Source organism: Pan troglodytes, chromosome 5 (assembly GCF_028858775.2).
Source record: "Pan troglodytes isolate AG18354 chromosome 5, NHGRI_mPanTro3-v2.0_pri, whole genome shotgun sequence".
Taxonomy (NCBI): domain Eukaryota; kingdom Metazoa; phylum Chordata; class Mammalia; order Primates; family Hominidae; genus Pan; species Pan troglodytes.
Genome location: NC_072403.2, coordinates 81,666,800 through 81,684,952, shown reverse-complemented (window position 1 = coordinate 81,684,952; position 18,153 = coordinate 81,666,800). Strand labels below are relative to the sequence as shown.

The window sequence follows — 18,153 nt, the reverse complement described above, 5'->3', positions numbered from 1 at the left end:
TTCCATGGTGCCTCATGGCTGCTGCTGGGGGATGGCGGAGGGGTGGCATTGGTGATTCAAGACTGTCTCTCCTGACCTCCTCAATGCCTCTTTTAGTAATATGAAGTTAAAACCAGGTACTGTGATTGCTTACTGGATTTTTGGTTCTTGTGACAGTACTTTTCTGTGTGTAGATATTAAAATGTGGTTTTCCAGTGAGGAAGATGAATGGTGTAGGCTTCTATTCCACCATCTTGTTTCATCTCTCTTGGAGCATTTCAGATGTTGGATTTTCAGATTAGGGATGCTCAATATACCAAATATACCAAAAGTCCAAAAAATATACCAAATATACCAAAATATACCAAATATACCAAAAGTCCAAAAAATTCTGAAATCCAAAACACTTCTAGTCCCAGCCATTTAAGATGAGGGATACTTAAAGTGTACGGTATCCAAATTACATTTTCATCTAATAGTAACAGAATCTTCTTCCACCCCGTCCTTTTTTGGGATAAAAGGGAAATAATGAGAATACTAACTTATGTTTTAATAATATTTAAAGTGCAAGGTTTTTTAAGGGTTTCTCCTTTGGAAATACAAGGATTTGGATATTGGGTAATAATTTCAGCTAGGTAAGTATCTAAATACAACATACTGTAGAGTTGATATTACATGATAGAACTAGTTGATTTCAGGATAATTTTTATTCATGTTTTTTGTTCTTCTCCCTTAATTAAAAAAAAAGCTGATTTGTTAGAATTTATGCTTTGCTATTTGAATTGTGGTTTAAGCAATGTTTAATCATTGCATAAAAGAGACTTAGTGAAGAATATTAGAATATTAAAGTAATTAAAATTAACACTAAAGGTATCTTAAGTCATTCTTGGAGTTGACAGCTAGGTAGCAGAGAGCATGAGAAAAAGCATTCAGGATCACCCAGGATATTTTGGTGTTTGGGGTCACGCCTAAAAAGTGGCATTTATCACTTCTGCTCACATTCATTGTCCTGAACTCAATCTCATGGCCCATCTAACAGGGGGCACTGGATAAAGTGTGCCAGAAGGAAAGCGAAAAACATTTAAGTACATAATGTAGTATCCACTTCAGAGTTTGTTGCTGCCACCAGGAGGTGATAGTTGTCAGTGTTTCTGCTAAGGAAATATGGTCAGTAATGATTCTGAATAATGGTTATGTAGCAGATGCCATTAAGTATTATTAATGGTTATATTAAAAAGCTGTCATTTGGGACTGGAATATGAAATTGGGTGGTATATATAATAACATGTTTATTCTTAATGCTGATTAATAAGTTAAAATTACTTGGAAAATATTTAAAATACTTAGCGAAAAGATTGGTTATAAATATTTAGAACTTTTAAATAAACTTTATAATGTAGATAATTGGTATGCTAATCAAATAACATGTATATATTAAAATACTTATTTTACCAAACGTTTACTATATATACTTGGAGAAAATTGTTTTTTATAGAAAATCATTTTTTTAAATTTTTTACTAATTTATAGTATCTTAACCTTCGATTAGTCTGAATTTGTAATTATTACTTTGATATAAAGTATTGTACAGTAAATTTGCAACTTAACCTTTGAGGAATAGTATTATAAATTTGACTCTGTTTAATGCAAAATAAATGGGAGAATTATGAGACAATATAATGTTCACTCCCATATACCACATTTTCAGTGACTGTACTCTTTCACAACTGCTGACTCTTATGACTTTAAAAGACATTTTTAGCCTAAAATTGTGTATAATATGTTTGAAACATTATTTCTAAAACATTTCAATTGTTTTTCTTTTAGGCCTATGGCATGTCTGCGTTACCTTTAAATCTGATAAAAGGCACTAGAAGCGCTGCTTATGAACGTTTAGAAAACACTGAAGACATTGAAGAAGTAGAACAACACATTCAAACGATTAAATCAAAAGTGAGTTGATGTTTTGGTGTAATTGGGAAGCATAAAACTACTTTGTCTTAGAACTGCTTTCTGATATGACTTAGACATTGTCAACCCCATAACTTTTTACATTGTTTGAATTTTTTGCAGCATATCTGGTGCAGTTTGGTTGTGTCCTCACTTAAATCTTATCTTGAATTGTAGTTCCAATAATCCCCCGTGTTGTGGGAGGGACCCAGTGGGAGGTAATTGAGTCATGGGGGCAGTTACCCTCATGGTGTTCTCATGATAGTGAGTGAGTTCTCATGAGGTCTGATGGCTTTATAAGGAGGCTTTCCCCCTTTGGCACTTCTCCTTCCTGCCGCCATGTGAAGAAGGATGTTTGCTTACCCTTCTGCTATGATTGTAAGTTTCCTGAGGCCTCCCAGCCCTGTGGGACTGTGAGTCAATCAAACCTTTTTCCTTTATAAAGTACCCAGTCTCGAGTAGTTCTTTATAGCAGCATAAGAATGGACTAATACAGTATCCTTACAAAACCATGTCTATATTTTTAAAAATTTGTCTTCTGTGTAATGTAGGACACTAGCAATTTGAGAATTTCTATCATTGTTCTAACACTTAAAAAACAAAAGTTTTTCTTATGTATGATCAAGATCTTATTAGTTCTCAGGTATCATTGTTTATAATATTATATTTTACTGTAATATTTATGTTCAAGTTTTATTTACTAGTTGAATAAGCTAAAGATTACATGTAACCCCTTGCCAATTAAATGTACTTCTAAAAATACTGTAAAAAGTTTTTCTTCCTCTGTCATCTTCAAGTAACAGATAAATCTTACTCAAAGATCATGGTAAAAAAATGGCAAGTCCTCTAAATTTTTCTCCTAAGCTAGTATGATTCTGATAAATAAACCAGACAATAACAGCACACAAAAAAGAAAACCATATACCGGCTTTCTTATGAAAGTAGAAGCAAATATTTTAATACAAATAAAATATAAGTGGCTAGGTACGTACTGGTGGCTCACACCTGTAGTCCCAGATTGCTTGAGCTTAGGATTTTGGTACCAGCCTGGGCAGTATGGCAAAACCCCATCTCTACAAAAAAAAAATACAAAAACTTAGCTAGGTGTAGTGGCATGCCTATAGTCCCAACTACTTGGGAGACTGAGTTGGGACGATCACTTGAGCCCAGGAAGTTGCGGCTGCAGTGATCCATGATCGTGCCGCTGCACTCCAGCCTATCCGGATGATGGAGCAAGACCCTGTTTAAAAACAAACAAACAAACAAAGAATAGCAATTCAAAACCTGTGCTATGATAAGAGAATATTTCATAATCATCAGATTAGGTTTATCTCAGAAATGCAAACATGATACATCAGAAAATACATTAAAGTAGTTTAATATATTGAGATTAAATGTGAAATATAAACATCATAGTAGATGTCAGAGTATTTGCTAAAAGTTAATTTGTAGTTACATTTTTTTAAAAAGTCTTTTCAAAATAAAGATAAGAAAATATGGAAAGGAAGCCTGTAATGAGCATAATACTTAATAGTGAAAGAATAGAAACATTCCCATTAACGTCAAATATAGGAGTAATGCTAGTATCCTTGTTACTTTTAGCATATATCTGGCAATGTGAGTCAGATAAGAAATAATTTAGAATTTACATATAAGCATGGAGAGGAGGGGGGAAAAGGAAAATAACGTTTTTTGTTGGCGAATATCATCTACCATGATAATCTAAAATAATCAAGTGACAAACTGGTAGAACTAATAAGAGTTTATCACAGTGCCTAGATGTAAACATAAAAATCATTAGTTGGAAGATGTAATACAAAATAATCCCATTCACAGTAGCCACAAACTGTAAAATAATAATATATGTCAAGAACAACTCAATATATTTTTTAAAAATTCTTTGGACCTCTTTTAAATTTTCATCTGTGTCAAATTTTTATCAGAATTTGGGGATTAGATAGACTGTTTGTGAGTATATAAAATATACAACTTTTTAAAGAAAATTGAATGTTGTGACATGTGCCTGTACATATAAATACATATGTATTTTAATATTTAAAATTAATTAATAATTAAATATTTATTTAATAATTAAAGTTTAATCTAACAGTTTACCTCTAGGAAATTATCCTGCTGAATTGTATGTACATGTTTGTACCCAGGTATATAAGAATGTTTATGGCACATTGTTAATGGCCTTCAACAAAAATTTAAAAAGGAAATAATCTGCATGTTCAAAATAAGTTGTTAAATCTAGATACCATCTTGTAATGTGCAATGATGAAAAGGAATGAGATATATTTATAAATCTATACGTAGCTTGAAGAATTATGTCATGTAAAATTAGACTATCTCAGTTCAAAATCTAGCTCTACTGATTGTGCACATAACATCTGTAGGCCTTTTTTTTCTCATTTAATAAATGAATATAATACTATTATCAGCCTCAAAGAGTTATTCAGAAGATTTATGAAAAATAAATATAAAAAGAGAAGACCAGTTTTATGCACAAGAAAGGTGCTCAAGACACTTCTCAAAAGAAGACATACATGTGGCCAATCATATGAAAAAAGCTCAGCATCACTGACCATTAGAGAAATGCAAATAAAAACCACAATGAGATACCATCTCATACCAGTCAGAATGGCTGTTATTAAAAAGTCAGAAAATAACAGATGCCAGCAAGGTTGCTGAGAAAAGAGAACGCTTATACACTGTTGGTAGAAGTGCAAATTAGTTCAACCATTGTGGAAAGTAGTATGGCAATTCCACAAAGAACTAAAAGTAGGACTACCATCCAACCCCAGCAATCCTATTAGTGGGTATATACCCAGAGGAATATAAAGCATTCTGCGATAAAGACACATGCACACAAATGTTCACTGCAGCACTATTCACAATAGCAAAGACATGGAATCAACCTAAATGCTCATCAATGGTAGACTGCATAAAGAAAATGTGTTACATATGCACCATGGAATAGTATGCAGCTATAAAAAAATGAGATCATGTCCCTTGCAGGGACATGGAGGGAGCTGGAGGTCATTATCCTTAGCAAACTAACACATGAACAGAAAATCTAATACTGCATGTTCTCACAAATGGAAGCTAAGTGATGAGAACACATGGACACATAGAGGGGAACAGTGCATACTAGGGCCCACTGGAGGGCAGAGGGTGGAAGGAGGGAGAAGATCAGGAAAAATTACTAACATATAATAAGGCATCGTAAATACATTTGTATATGTGTACTTGTGTGTGTGTGTGTAAATAGAAAATTTGCTGAAGGATATTTAACTGCTTAACAGTAAAAACCATAGGAAAGGGGAATGGCAATATGGTAATTGGAGACAGACAGTGTGAAGGGAAGCTTTCATGTTTTACTTTTTTTCTTAACCAGGGGTTTGTTATACCCTTTAACTACATTTTAACCTGTATAACTACATTTTTTCTTTCAAATGAGGTAGATGTTCACTGCTGAGTTTACTTCTTAGTATTTGTTTCTCTGATCAAAATTATTCTTATATTCGTTTAGTCAATTGGCAATGCAGAATGGAAATTCATCCCTCATTCCACTGAAGCATTCACCAAGTAGGCAGATAACTTGGGTTTGTTTCAAGTGGATCCTTTAATCAGTTTACTATTTTTTTTTCTAAAATAGTGAACGCCAGCATTGAGACAAAATTACCTCATTTGTAGTATCCTTTTGATACGATAATGGAAATTTTAGGGAAAATTGTTATGGGTAAGATATAAAGTGCCGAATCCTTCTCATACCACACACTTGAAGTATTGTTACCTGGATTTATCTTCCAGAAGGGAGTGTTCATTTTATTACTCTGATCTTCAGAAAATCCCTCTTAGTTTTCGTTTTCTGGGATCCAGTGATAATACCCGATGTACTTAGAGGAATGGAGTATAGTCTGTAGTATGTAATGTGTGGTCTCTGGACTAGTAGCATCTGCATCTCCTGGAAATTTGGTAGAAATTCAAATTCTAGGCTCCACCCAAGACCTACAAAATCATATCCTCTGGGGATAGGGCCTAGATATCTGTATTTAACAAACTTTCCAAGTGATTCTTATGCATGAAGTTTGACAAGCAACAAGATAAGGCGTGGGAGAGGATGATTGGTTCCAGAAGATCATAGTGATGCTGATATGTAAAGAGATTGTTGTAACTGTGTAAATCTTTTTATTAAAGGTTACATAGGTATTCTCTGCATTATAGTTATGATTTCAAATTGAGGCTGCACTAGGATATATGGAAAGAGCAATATGTTGTGTATCTGCTAGGAACCTATTTAAACCTTAATAGGAATATTAAAGACATTGTGATACCTAATGTATCTACACTTTAAAAATGTAATCCTATACAAATATTTTTCTTGTTCCTGCTGATAAAAACAATTTTATATTTTACCTTTTCTGTATTTAGTAGTTGTTTTATTTTTGTACCCAATTGAAGACAGGAGCAGGAGAGTTCAGTGGGAAAGTGTATCTATGAGATATGATGAGAAAGGTACTGCTCATGGTTACAGAAAGTGTCACGTAAAAATAGATGGAAATTATCTGTCAGATAGGTTGGCCAAAGAAAGCTTGACTCATTTGCCAAAGTACTTGGAAAACAAGGAAGTATCTGTTCTTAGCAATTGTTACAAAAACCTCTGTATGCCATCTGTGCTTGTGTTGCTTCATTCTGCTAGCATTTGAATTGGGCTGAGAAGCATCAGTTCAGGTAACATAACCACTTGACTAAAGAGAGGGAAGGGGCAGAGCCAAATATATTGAAATAAGTGATACAGTGAGTTTGGAGAGGAGGGAGAATCATTGAGCAAAGTACATAGTAGTTAACACTTCTTATCAAACATACTTTTTGTGGAATGTTTTTACAAATGGTTATCTCTCTCCACATAACTCTACCATGTATTGGGATCAAGAGGAAGGTAGGCATAAATGTACACACATCCACATTTTTATGCTGACCTTGGTTATCCTACGTTTATTGTCATATTGCAGTTGTCAGGTTTTTTTTAGTTTGTAAATTTGCCTAAAGAGTGTCCATCCTGAAAAAGTTTTGTTGCCTGATCTGCTAAATCTGCTGGGTACTTTATTAAGATGTTAATGGTAAAACTTTTATTTTGTTCTGTTATTTGCAGAGCAAAGATGGTCGACCTTTGCCAGCAAGGGATAAACGCGCCTTAAAACAATTTGAAGAAAGGTTACGAACACTTAAGAAGAGAGAGAGGCATTTAGAATTCATTGAAAACAGCTGGTGGACAAAATTTTGTGGCGCTCTGCATCCCCTGAAGGTAAATGAAGTTTTTAAAAATTATGCTGTCACTCTTCTCCCAAGTTTATGTAGTACCTCTTGGAGAGATTGAGCTCCTTTTGAGGCATTACAGCATGGTACTTAAAATGGATTTGGGGGTTTAATCTGGTTTTTAATTACAGCTCTCTTTGGTAGTTTGGGTAAGGTGCATAACCTTTCTGAGCAATGTATTACAACAATTGTTGGGAAATTAAAATAAAAATATAGATAAGTATTGCAATATGCGGCTAGCATATTCTTCAAGTTTATACTTTCCTATAAATTGATCTGGGACTTAGAGCTTAGGAGCCTATGCTTTCTCCTAGTAGATTTACAGTTTCAGGTCTTATGTTAAGTGTTTAGTCTATTTTGATTTGGTTTTTGTGTATGGTGTAAAATAAGGGCCCAGTTTCATTCTGTTGGCGTGTTCATTTTTTCCAGCACTATGTTGGATTGACTATCCTTTCCTTAGTATGTATTCATGGTACCCTTATCAAAAATAAATTGACTAGGTTTGTGGATTTATTTCTAGGCTCTCTATTCTTTTCTATTGGTGTACATTTTTCTTTTCATGCTTTACCATACTGGTATTTCCTCCCACTTTTATGGAGATACAATTGTTTCTTTTAAAACTGCACATAGTTAATTAATGCAATTTGGTGAGTTTAAACATACATATTCATTTATGTTGCTATCACCACATTCTGGGTAATGGGCATATCCATCACCTCCAAAACTTTCTATGTTTTCCTTTGTTGCTGTTGTTGATTTGTTAACATTTAAAATGAGATCCATTCTTTCTAAAATTTTATATGTACCACATATTATTGTTGACTGTAGGCCCTCTCATGGCAGACCTCTGGAACTTATTCATCTTGTGTAACTGCATCTTTATATCCCTTAGATGACAACTCTTTTTCTCTCTTTTCTGCATTCCCTGGTAACTACTATTCTAATTTCTATATCTATACTTTTTCCTATTTCAGGTGTCACACATAAGAATCGTGCAGTGTCTTTCTGTGCCTGACTTATTTCACTTAGCGTAATGTCTTTCAGGCACATCCATGTTGTCACAAATGAGAGGATTCTCTTATTTTTTACAAGGCTGAATAATGTTCCAATTATGTGTGTGTGACATTTTCTTTATGAATTTATCTATTTGTATGGGTTGTTAAAACTGTGAGAAACAAAATGACTTTAATCTAAAAAAAAGAACATAGGAACTCTGACTGACAGTAATAGAATTTGCCTCATTGTTAGATTATGTTTCTGAAAGTATGTTAAAGATATTATTTGACATGGAAAATTATTATTTTCTTTTTTTGGAAACCATTGTTTGCCAGCCTTGAATTCTTGGGACTATGGTACTTAAACCTAATTACCTAGAATGAATTAAGATCACTTTAATATGGCTCAGACTAAAAAGTAACAAAAACTGTTGGCCACAGACTTCCAAATATGCTCATTGTATATCTGGAAGCATTTCAAACACCAGACCTTTGTATACAATAGCATACAAATTGTAATTCAGAAAATTCAGTCAGTGGACTAACTTGAAGTTAGGCAGAATGAAGCTGGAAAGTGGGTTTGTGCTAAATTTTAAAAGAAGTGGTTCAACGTGGACAGATAGAGGGGAACAACACACTCTGAGGCCTTTCAGAGGGTGGAGGGTGGGAGGAAGGAGAGGATCAGGTAGAATAACTAATGGGTTCCTTGCTTAGTACCTGGGTGATGAAATTATCTGTACAACAACCCCCATGACGCAAGTTTACCTATGTAGCAAACCTGCATTTGTACCCGTGAACTTAAATGTTAAAAAAAGAAAAAGAAATGGTTCAAAGAACCATTCAAAGATGAGTCAGTCAGGTTCAATTTGGTTGCTGCTTTTTCCACCTTTTATAATTAGAAAGAAATGCACTAACTGCTCACCCTAAAAAGCCCCTGGTTTGAAAGAGATTTTTAAAAATATACCATAATCAGTTAATTTTTCTATATAATCACTTTTTAAATCTTCTGTTAGAATAAATTTTTAAAAAATTCATCCCAGTTTTTTTTACCCCAAGGTAATTTGTCTTCATAGCACTGAAAGTATGATGAAACTCTCTCCAGCTTTATTTTAATCCTAAATTGTTTTTAGGTTTTTATAAATATTTATAATCTGGTCTCTAACATCAGCTGCCTTCTTTTATATATGCTATGTTCCATTTCACCAAACATATGTTTAGAAGGATTTTCAAATCAGCTTTACTAAGTGTACAGACTGGTTTTGCCCCATATAGATAGATAGGGCATCCACATCACTCGAAAAATCCACCTCATGCCCTCTCTTGCTCCCCTGAGCTCAGACTTTAGGTAATTATTGATGTCCTTTCTATCATTAGAGGTCAGTTTTATGTGTTCTGGAATTTTAAATAAATGGAATCATAGAGTGTACAATCTTTTGTCTGATGGCTTCTTTGGCATGGCACAGTTTTTGAGATTTGCTCATGTTATTATTTAATACTATTTTTTTGCCCAGTGGTTTATTCAGTTTTATTGTTCAGTGGTATTACAGTGTGTGTCTGTATCACAATTTGTTTATTCACTCACCCTTGTTGGTGGAAATTTGGGTTGTTTCTGGTTTGAGACTATAATGAATAATGCTAATATGAACACTTTTGTACAAACCTTTGTGTTGATGTGCTTTCATTCATTTCTTTTGGATAAATACTTGAGTAGAATTTTTGGATCTAACGTTTAATATGTTTATAAGAAACTGCCGAAGTGTTTTCCAAAAGGGTTACAACCGTTTTGCATTCCCACAGCAATAAGAGATTGCCCATTGTTTCACATTCTTGTCAACTCTTATGTAGTGTCTGTAAGAGTTATTCTTATGAATGTGCAGTAGCATCTCACAGTTTTGCTTTGCATTTCATTGGTGACTAAATGATATTTAGCATCTTTTTGTATGCTTATTGGCTATTTTCTGTAAAATGTGTGTTTAAATCTCTTGGCCATTTTCTAAATTAGGGTTTTGTATTATGAGTGAGATACAAGTGTTCATTATATAGTCAGGATCTAGCACTTTGTCAAATATATGTATTGTATCGTCTCCTAGTTCGTGGCAAGTTTACTTTATGTTTTTGGTTTCTTAACACTGTAATTCAGATGTTTCTTAAATTTTGATGAATATTAATTTATATGTCTATTTTTGGTTCATATTTTTGTGTCCTCAGAAATGTTTGTCTATCCTAAGGTAAGAAACATTTTCTTCTAGAAATTTTGTAGATTTACATCTTATGCTTGGGATCATGACCCCATTTAAGTTACTTTTGTGCTATGGTATGACTTAAGGGTTAAGGTTCATTTTATTTGCTATGTGGATATCCAATTGTTCCAGCATAATTTTTTTTTCAAGACTATCCTTTGCTCATTGACTTTCCTTGGGAGTTTTGTCAGATGAATTGATTGTAGTGTAAGTGTGGGTCTGTTTCTGGAATCTCCATTCTACTCATTGATCTATATGTCTTTATGCTAATACTTGGTTAATAGAGCTTTATAATCTGCCATGAAGTTAGGTAGTATAAATTATTCAGTTTTATTTTCCTTTTTCAAAATCATTTTGGCTTTGCCAAATCCTTTGCATTTTCATATACATTTAAGAATCAATTTATAATTCCACAGAACATCCACTAGGATATCTATTGGGATTACTTTCACTCTTATAGATAAATTTAGGGGAGAATTGATATATTCTATCCATGAACATGGTATCTATTTATTTACATCTTAAATTTCTCTCAGGAATGTTTTGTAGTGTTCAAAGTAGAGGTCTTAAAAATATCTTGATAAATTTACCTCTAAGTATTTTTTTAGTCTTGCAAATTATGTTGTTTAATTTCAGTTTTTAATATTTGTTGTTAGTATGTAGAAATTTGTCTTTGTATCTTACTCTTATATCCTGCAACCTGGTTAAATTATTAGTTCTAGTACCTTCATTGTAGCTTCCTTAGGAGGTTTTCTTTTATACATGATCATATCAGCTGCTAAAAGACAGTTTTACTTCTTCCTTATAAGATTTGTAATTGCTTTTATTTTTTACTTTTCTAATTTCACTGGCTGAAACCTCCAGTACAGTTATTCTTTTTGTTAGTAAATGTGTCATTTCTGAATATTGATCTAAATTTTTACCCATCTTTCCATGTCTGGTCCTAAATTAGGAATAGGGTAATAGACATGCCTGAAGGAATCTCTAGGGGTACAAGAATGTAAACAGTGTAAAAGTGTTCCTATTTCTCCACATCCTCTCCAGCACCTGTTGTTTCCTGACTTTTTAATGATTGCCATTCTGACTGGTGTGAGACGGTATCTCGTTGTGGTTTTGATTTGCATTTCTCTGATGGCCAGTGATGATGAGCATTTTTTCATGTGTTTTTTGGCTGCATAAATGTCTTCTTTTGAGAAGTGTCTGTTCATGTCCTTCGCCCACTTTTTGATGGGGTTGTTTGTTTTTTTCTTGTCAATTTGTTTGAGTTCATTGTAGATTCTGGATATTAGCCCTTTGTCAGATGAGTAGGTTGTGAAAATTTTCTCCCATTCTGTAGGTTGCCTGTTCACTCTGATGGTAGTTTCTTTTGCTGTGCAGAAGCTCTTTAGTTTAATGAGATCCCATTTGTCAATTTTGGCTTTTGTTGCCATTGCTTTTGGTGTTTTAGACATGAAGTCCTTGCCCATGCCTATGTCCTGAATGGTAATGCCTAGGTTTTCTTCTAGGGTTTTTATGGTTTTAGGTCTAACGTTTAAGTCTTTAATCCATCTTGAATTGATTTTTGTATAAGGTGTAAGGAAGGGATCCAGTTTCAGCTTTCTACATATGGCTAGCCAGTTTTCCCAGCACCATTTATTAAATAGGGAATCCTTTCCCCATTGCTTGTTTTTCTCAGCTTTGTCAAAGATCAGATAGTTGTAGATATGTGGTGTTATTTCTGAGGGCTCTGTTCTGTTCCATTGATCTATATCTCTGTTTTGGTACCAGTACCATGCTGTTTTGGTTACTGTAGCCTTGTAGTATAGTTTGAAGTCAGGTAGTGTGATGCCTCCAGCTTTGTTCTTTTGGCTTAGTATTGACTTGGTGATGCAGGCTCTTTTTTGGTTCCATATGAACTTTAAAGTAGTTTTTTCCAATTCTGTGAAGAAAGTCATTGGTAGCTTGATGGGGATGGCATTGAATCTATAAATTACCTTGGGCAGTATGGCCATTTTCACGATATTGATTCTTCCTACCCATGAGCATGGAATGCTCTTCCATTTGTTTGTATCCTCTTTTATTTCCTTGAGCAGTGGTTTCTAGTTCTCCTTGAAGAGGTCCTTCACATCCCTTGTAAGTTGGATTCCTAGGTATTTTATTCTCTTTGAAGCAATTGTGAATGGGAGTTCACTCATGATTTGGCTGTTTGTCTGTTGTTGGTGTATAAGAATGCCAGTGATTTTTGTACATTGATTTTGTATCCTGAGACTTTGCTGAAGTTGCTTATCAGCTTAAGGAGATTTTGGGCTGAGCCAATGGGGTGTTCTAGATATACAATCATGTCGTCTGCAAACAGGGACAATTTGACTTCCTCTTTTCCTAATTGAATACCCTTTATTTCCTTCTCCTGCCTGATTGCCCTGGCCAGAACTTCCAACACTATGTTGAATAGGAGTGGTGAGAGAGGGCATCCCTGTCTTGTGCCAGTTTTCAAAGGGAATGCTTCCAGTTTTTGCCCATTCAGTATGATATTGGCTGTGGGTTTGTCATAGATAGCTCTTATTATTTTGAAATACATCCCATCAATACCTAATTTATTGAGAGTTTTTAGCATGAAGGTTGTTGAATTTTGTCAAAGGCTTTTTCTGCATCTATTGAGATAATCATGTGGTTTTTGTCTTTGGCTCTGTTTATATGCTGGATTACATTTATTGATTTGAGTATATTGAACCAGCCTTGCATCCCAGGGATGAAGCCCACTTGATCATGGTGGATAAGCTTTTTGATGTGCTGCTGGATTCGTTTTGCCAGTAGTTTATTGAGGATTTTTGCATCAATGTTCATCAAGGATATTGGTCTAAAATTTTCTTTTTTTGTGTGTGTCTCTGCCCAGCTTTGGTATCAGAATGATGCTGGCCTCATAAAATGAGTTAGGGAGGATTCCCTCTTTTTCTGTTGATTGGAATAGTTTCAGAAGGAATCACTTGCCCTTCTATACAGCTCTCTCTGTGTATACTGAAGGTAATTTAAGACCTTTGAGAAGTTCCTGACATTAAATTTCTTAGAAGTTATGTTCTATCTCAAAATTTTGTGCCAGTGTTACCTTTTATTCTCTACTATACATGTTTGTCTTATTATGAAATGAATTAAATTTAAATTTTTGCAAATGTAAAAAAACATTTTACAATTTTTAAAATTAGTAGAGGATTTTTTTTTTCGTTCCCATGAAGATGCCTGTTGATCTCGTGTTTGCCATGCATTTCCCTAGCATATACATAACTTATTTCAGAAGCATAGGCTTTGTGGTCACCTAATCCTGGGTTTGAGTCCTTGCTCTGCTCCTCACCAACTCTGTAACTTCTTCTTACTTAAGCTTTTTGAACCTCATCTTTCTCATTCTTAAAATGGAATTATATACTTACTTTATTTTGTTGCGGGAATTAAATGAAATAATGTATGCAGTGCAGTTCCTTTTGATGTAAACAGCTCAGAAAATTGCAGCTGCTGCTGTTATAGTTCTATATGTAGGATTTTTCAAGTTCTTAAATCCTACCATGGAAATGAAGGGAGATTAGTTTTGTGCTGAAGACAATTATAAAAATAAGCACCTAATTAGAATAAGTTAATAGCTCTTTAAAACAGCCTTTATATATAATACTGAACACATTTCTAAGCCTACAGTCTGATGTTCATTAAATACTTGAATAAACTCTTCCCTGACAGAAGAGTATACTTTGAGCTTATACAGCTAATTGGCCTGGGTAACTTATAGATCATTTGGTTTTAAATGTAACTTGAGATTTTACTATATATACTTCTTATGCTTATACACAAAATTATAAATTCATGTTTGTAATTATATTGCATATATTTTTTAGATTTTTTTATTGTGGTAAAATATATATGCCTCAGTCTATGATTTGGAATATTTTTAGGTGTGTATTCAATAGCAGTAAGTACATTCACAATGTTGTGCAACCATCATCACTATTCATTTTCTGATCTTTTTCAAATGGAAACAATGTATTTATTAAACGGTAATTCTCCATTCCCTAGTGATTTCTCTTCTGCTCTCCATCAGTTTGCCTATTCTAGGTACCTAGAGTAAAGAACACAGGAAATACAACATACACAAAATTATCTAACAGTAAGATATTATTGAGACTAAATATGTCCATAATTTCAACAAATGTGAATACACCTAACTCACCATTAGAAGAAAATTTTTCTTTTCTTCACAAAGAAGATAGATCCAATGTATGCTATTTAAAAGAGACACACCTAAAACAGTAGTTCAAAAGGACTAAAAATAAACGGGTGTTTAAAGACATACTAGACAAATGGAAACAATAAGGAAACAATGATCCTATTAGACAAAATAGAATTCAAGCCAAAATACACCAATTGTAACAAAGAAGGACACATTTTGTGGTAGATACAGTGCCTTTTTCTTCACCTAATGATGCCCTCATCCAGGAAACCTGTGACATTAAGTGGCAAAGGAAACTTACAGATATAATTAAGGTTATAAACCTTAAGATACAAAGATTATCCTGGGTTATTCAGGTGGGCTCAGTCTAGTAACATGAACCTTTAAAAGCAGAGAGCTTTCTGGACTAGAGTCAGAGAGAAGTGATAAAGGGTACATCAAAGATATTCAAAGTGCGAGAATGACCTGACTTGCCATGACTGGTTTGAAGATGGAGGGGGAAATGTGACAAGGAATGCAAGCAGCCTTAAGAAATGGAGAGATGTTCCCAAATGATAGCCAACAAAGAAAGGAAAACTCCAACTCTACAACCTTAAGGAACTGAATGCCAGCCAACAATCTGAAAGAGCATGAAAGTATTTCTTTCCCAGAGTCTCCAGAAGGGAACATAGCCCTACTCTTGGTTTTGGGCCTGTGAGACCTCGAGCAGAGAATCCACTGAGCTGCACTGTGCACAGACAGCTGACCCACAGAAACTGAGATAATAAGTAGATGCTGTTTCAGGCCACTAAGTTTGTGGTGGTGTGTCATTGGCAGCAGTAGAAAATTTACACACTTTTAAGTATGAAAAGCCACAATTTAGAATGAAGATACAATAACTGTGGATAGCTATGTACCAGTTAGCACAGCAGCCACCTTTATGAAAGCAAAAACTATGGGAGATTCCAGAAGGTAGAGATTGAAATATAATAGTAATAGGAGATTAACAGCATTCTCAGGGTAAAACATTTCAAGTGGATGAAATACAGTAAGAATATAGAAGACCTAATAATCAGTAAGGTACAACTTACAACTTTTAAACTTTACATCTAGATAATAGAAAATAACCTTTTCTCCAAATGCACAGGGAACACAAAAGTTGATCGTATTATTAATTGTATCCTGAAGAAAGTATCAGGAAGTTTCAAACAGTAGATATATTACAAACAACTTTTCTCTGATTGCAGTGCGTTAAAACTAGAAATTGTAACAAAATCAATAGACTAACATACTTTTCACTTGAAAATTAACCTTATATTCAGCAACTTTTGAGTGAAAAGAAAGGGGAAATAAATTACAGAATTTCTAAAAGTTAATGATAATTGAAACATATTAGAATCTGTGGGATACCTTTAAAATAGAGATCAGTCCCTGATGTGATTCTGTCCTGTGCGGCTGTTCTCTTGAGCAGTGGTTGTTTATCTCCATCTGCTTTCTCTCCCACCTAAGTGTGTGCCGCCACCTGATGGAAGATTCGATGGACATGGACATAAACCCCTGGAGGCCCCGGAACTATCTATTTGGTTGTGAACTACAGGCTGACAAAGATTATCACTTTAAGGTGGATAATGATGAAAATGAGCACTAGTTATCTTTAAGAACGGTCAGTTTAGGGGCTGATGGAAAAGATGAATTACACATTGTTGAAGCAGAGGCAGTGTGTTATGAAGGCAGTCCAATTAAAGTAACACTGGCAACTTTGAAAATGTCTGTACAGCCAACAATTTTCCTTAGGGGCTTTGAAATAACACCACCAGTGGTCTTACGGTTGAAGTGTGGTTCAGGGCCAGTGCATATTAGTGAACAACATTTAGTAGCAGTGGAGGAAGATGCAGTCAGTAGATGAAGAGGAGGAGGATGTGAAACTCTTAAGTATATCTGGAAAGTGGTCTGCCCCTGGAGGTGGTAGCAAGGTTCCACAGAAAAAAGTAAAACTTGCTACTGATGAAGATGATGATGATAATGATGAAGATGATGATAATGATGATTTTGATAATGAGGAAACTGAAGAAAAAGCACCAGTGAAGAAATCTATACGAGATACTCCAGCCAAAAATGCGCAAAAGCCAAATCAGAATGGAAAAGACTCAAAACCATCATCAACACCAAGATCAAACGGGTAAGAATCCTTCAAAAAACAGGAAAAATCTCCTAAAACACCAAAAGGACCTAGTTCTGTAGAAGACATTAAAGCAAAAATGCAAGCAAGTATAGAAAAAGGTGGTTCTCTTCCCAAAGTGGAAGCCAAGTTCATCAGTTATATGAAGAATTGCTTCCGGATGACTGACCGGGAGGCTATTCAAGATCTCTGGCAGTTGAGGAAGTCTCTTTAAGAAAATAGTTTAAACAATTTGTTAAAATTTTTTTGTCTTACTTCATTTCTGTAGCAGTTGATATCTGGCTGTCCTTTTTATAATGCAGAGTGGGAACTTTCCCTACCATGTTTGATAAATGTTGTCCAGGCTCCATTGCCAATAATGTGTTGTCCAAAATGCCTGTTTAGTTTTTAAAGACGGAACTCCACCCTTTGCTTGGTCTTAAGTATGTATGGAATGTTATGATAGGACATAGTAGTAGTGGTGGTCAGACATGGAAAGGTGGGGAGACAAAAATATACATGTGAAATAAAACTCAGTATTTTAATAAAGTTAAAAAAAAAACAGAGAAATTCATAGCCTGAAACACACTTACCAGTAAAAGTGGAAAAAAAAACAAAAAACAAATGTCCAATCCCAAAAAAGCAAGCAGAAGAAAAAAAGGAATCACACAGAAGAAAATAAGATAAAAGCAGAAAGCAGTGAGGTAGGGAGAAGAAAAACAGATGAATTACAACAGTCCCTCTATATCTGCGGATTCTGCATTTGCAGATTCAACCACCCATGGATTGAAAATAGAGTCCTAATTTAGTACTAATAAAGTAATGATTTCTGCATATGCATATGTTTTAATTAATAGACAGACCACTACCTAACTTCATTAAAAGGAACCAGGGCTGCTTGGAGAAATGTCTGATTCTAGGACTGTGGCTGGGAAAGCACTTAATAAGCTTGGAACATCTGATGCCAGAAAGTAAGAAGTGTTTAGAGAATAGTGGGCATATAATAAAAGGAACCAGTTTGTAGGGGCTCCTATTGCCTAAATCTGGGACCATTTAGGTATCAAAATAATGATAATAACAGATGATAACTAATTGAATAAAATAATTTATAAGTCTATATTGACATAAGTAAATACATTAGTAAATGATAGGGAAGGGAAAGCTCTTCCCTACAGTAGAATTCCAACAAATAAATATAGAAGCAATTAGAAAACCAGCATTTGACAAATACCACAGAAAAAAAGTATTGTTTCTGGGAAGAGGCATCAGTGGATACTAAAGTTGAAGTTAAAAGTTTGGTGAGAACAAGATTTTGCATATTCTGAAAGTATCTCACCACAA

General features: G+C 34.4%; 1 protein-coding gene and 1 pseudogene across 3 annotated transcripts in view; both read left to right on the top strand.

Moving 5' to 3' along the window:
- The window catches only part of LMBRD1 (LMBR1 domain containing 1), a 122,293-nt gene that overhangs the window by 75,728 nt on the left and 28,412 nt on the right, over window positions 1-18,153 (top strand). For all 3 annotated transcript variants that reach the window (XM_001136147.7, XM_063813155.1, XM_054686004.2), the window contains exons 8-9: window positions 1,807-1,932; window positions 7,088-7,240. In XM_001136147.7, coding sequence (XP_001136147.2) covers window positions 1,807-1,932; window positions 7,088-7,240 — 279 coding nt within the window. The remainder of the gene's footprint in view (window positions 1-1,806; window positions 1,933-7,087; window positions 7,241-18,153) is intronic.
- Window positions 16,096-17,138, top strand: LOC134810317 (nucleophosmin-like; annotated as a pseudogene).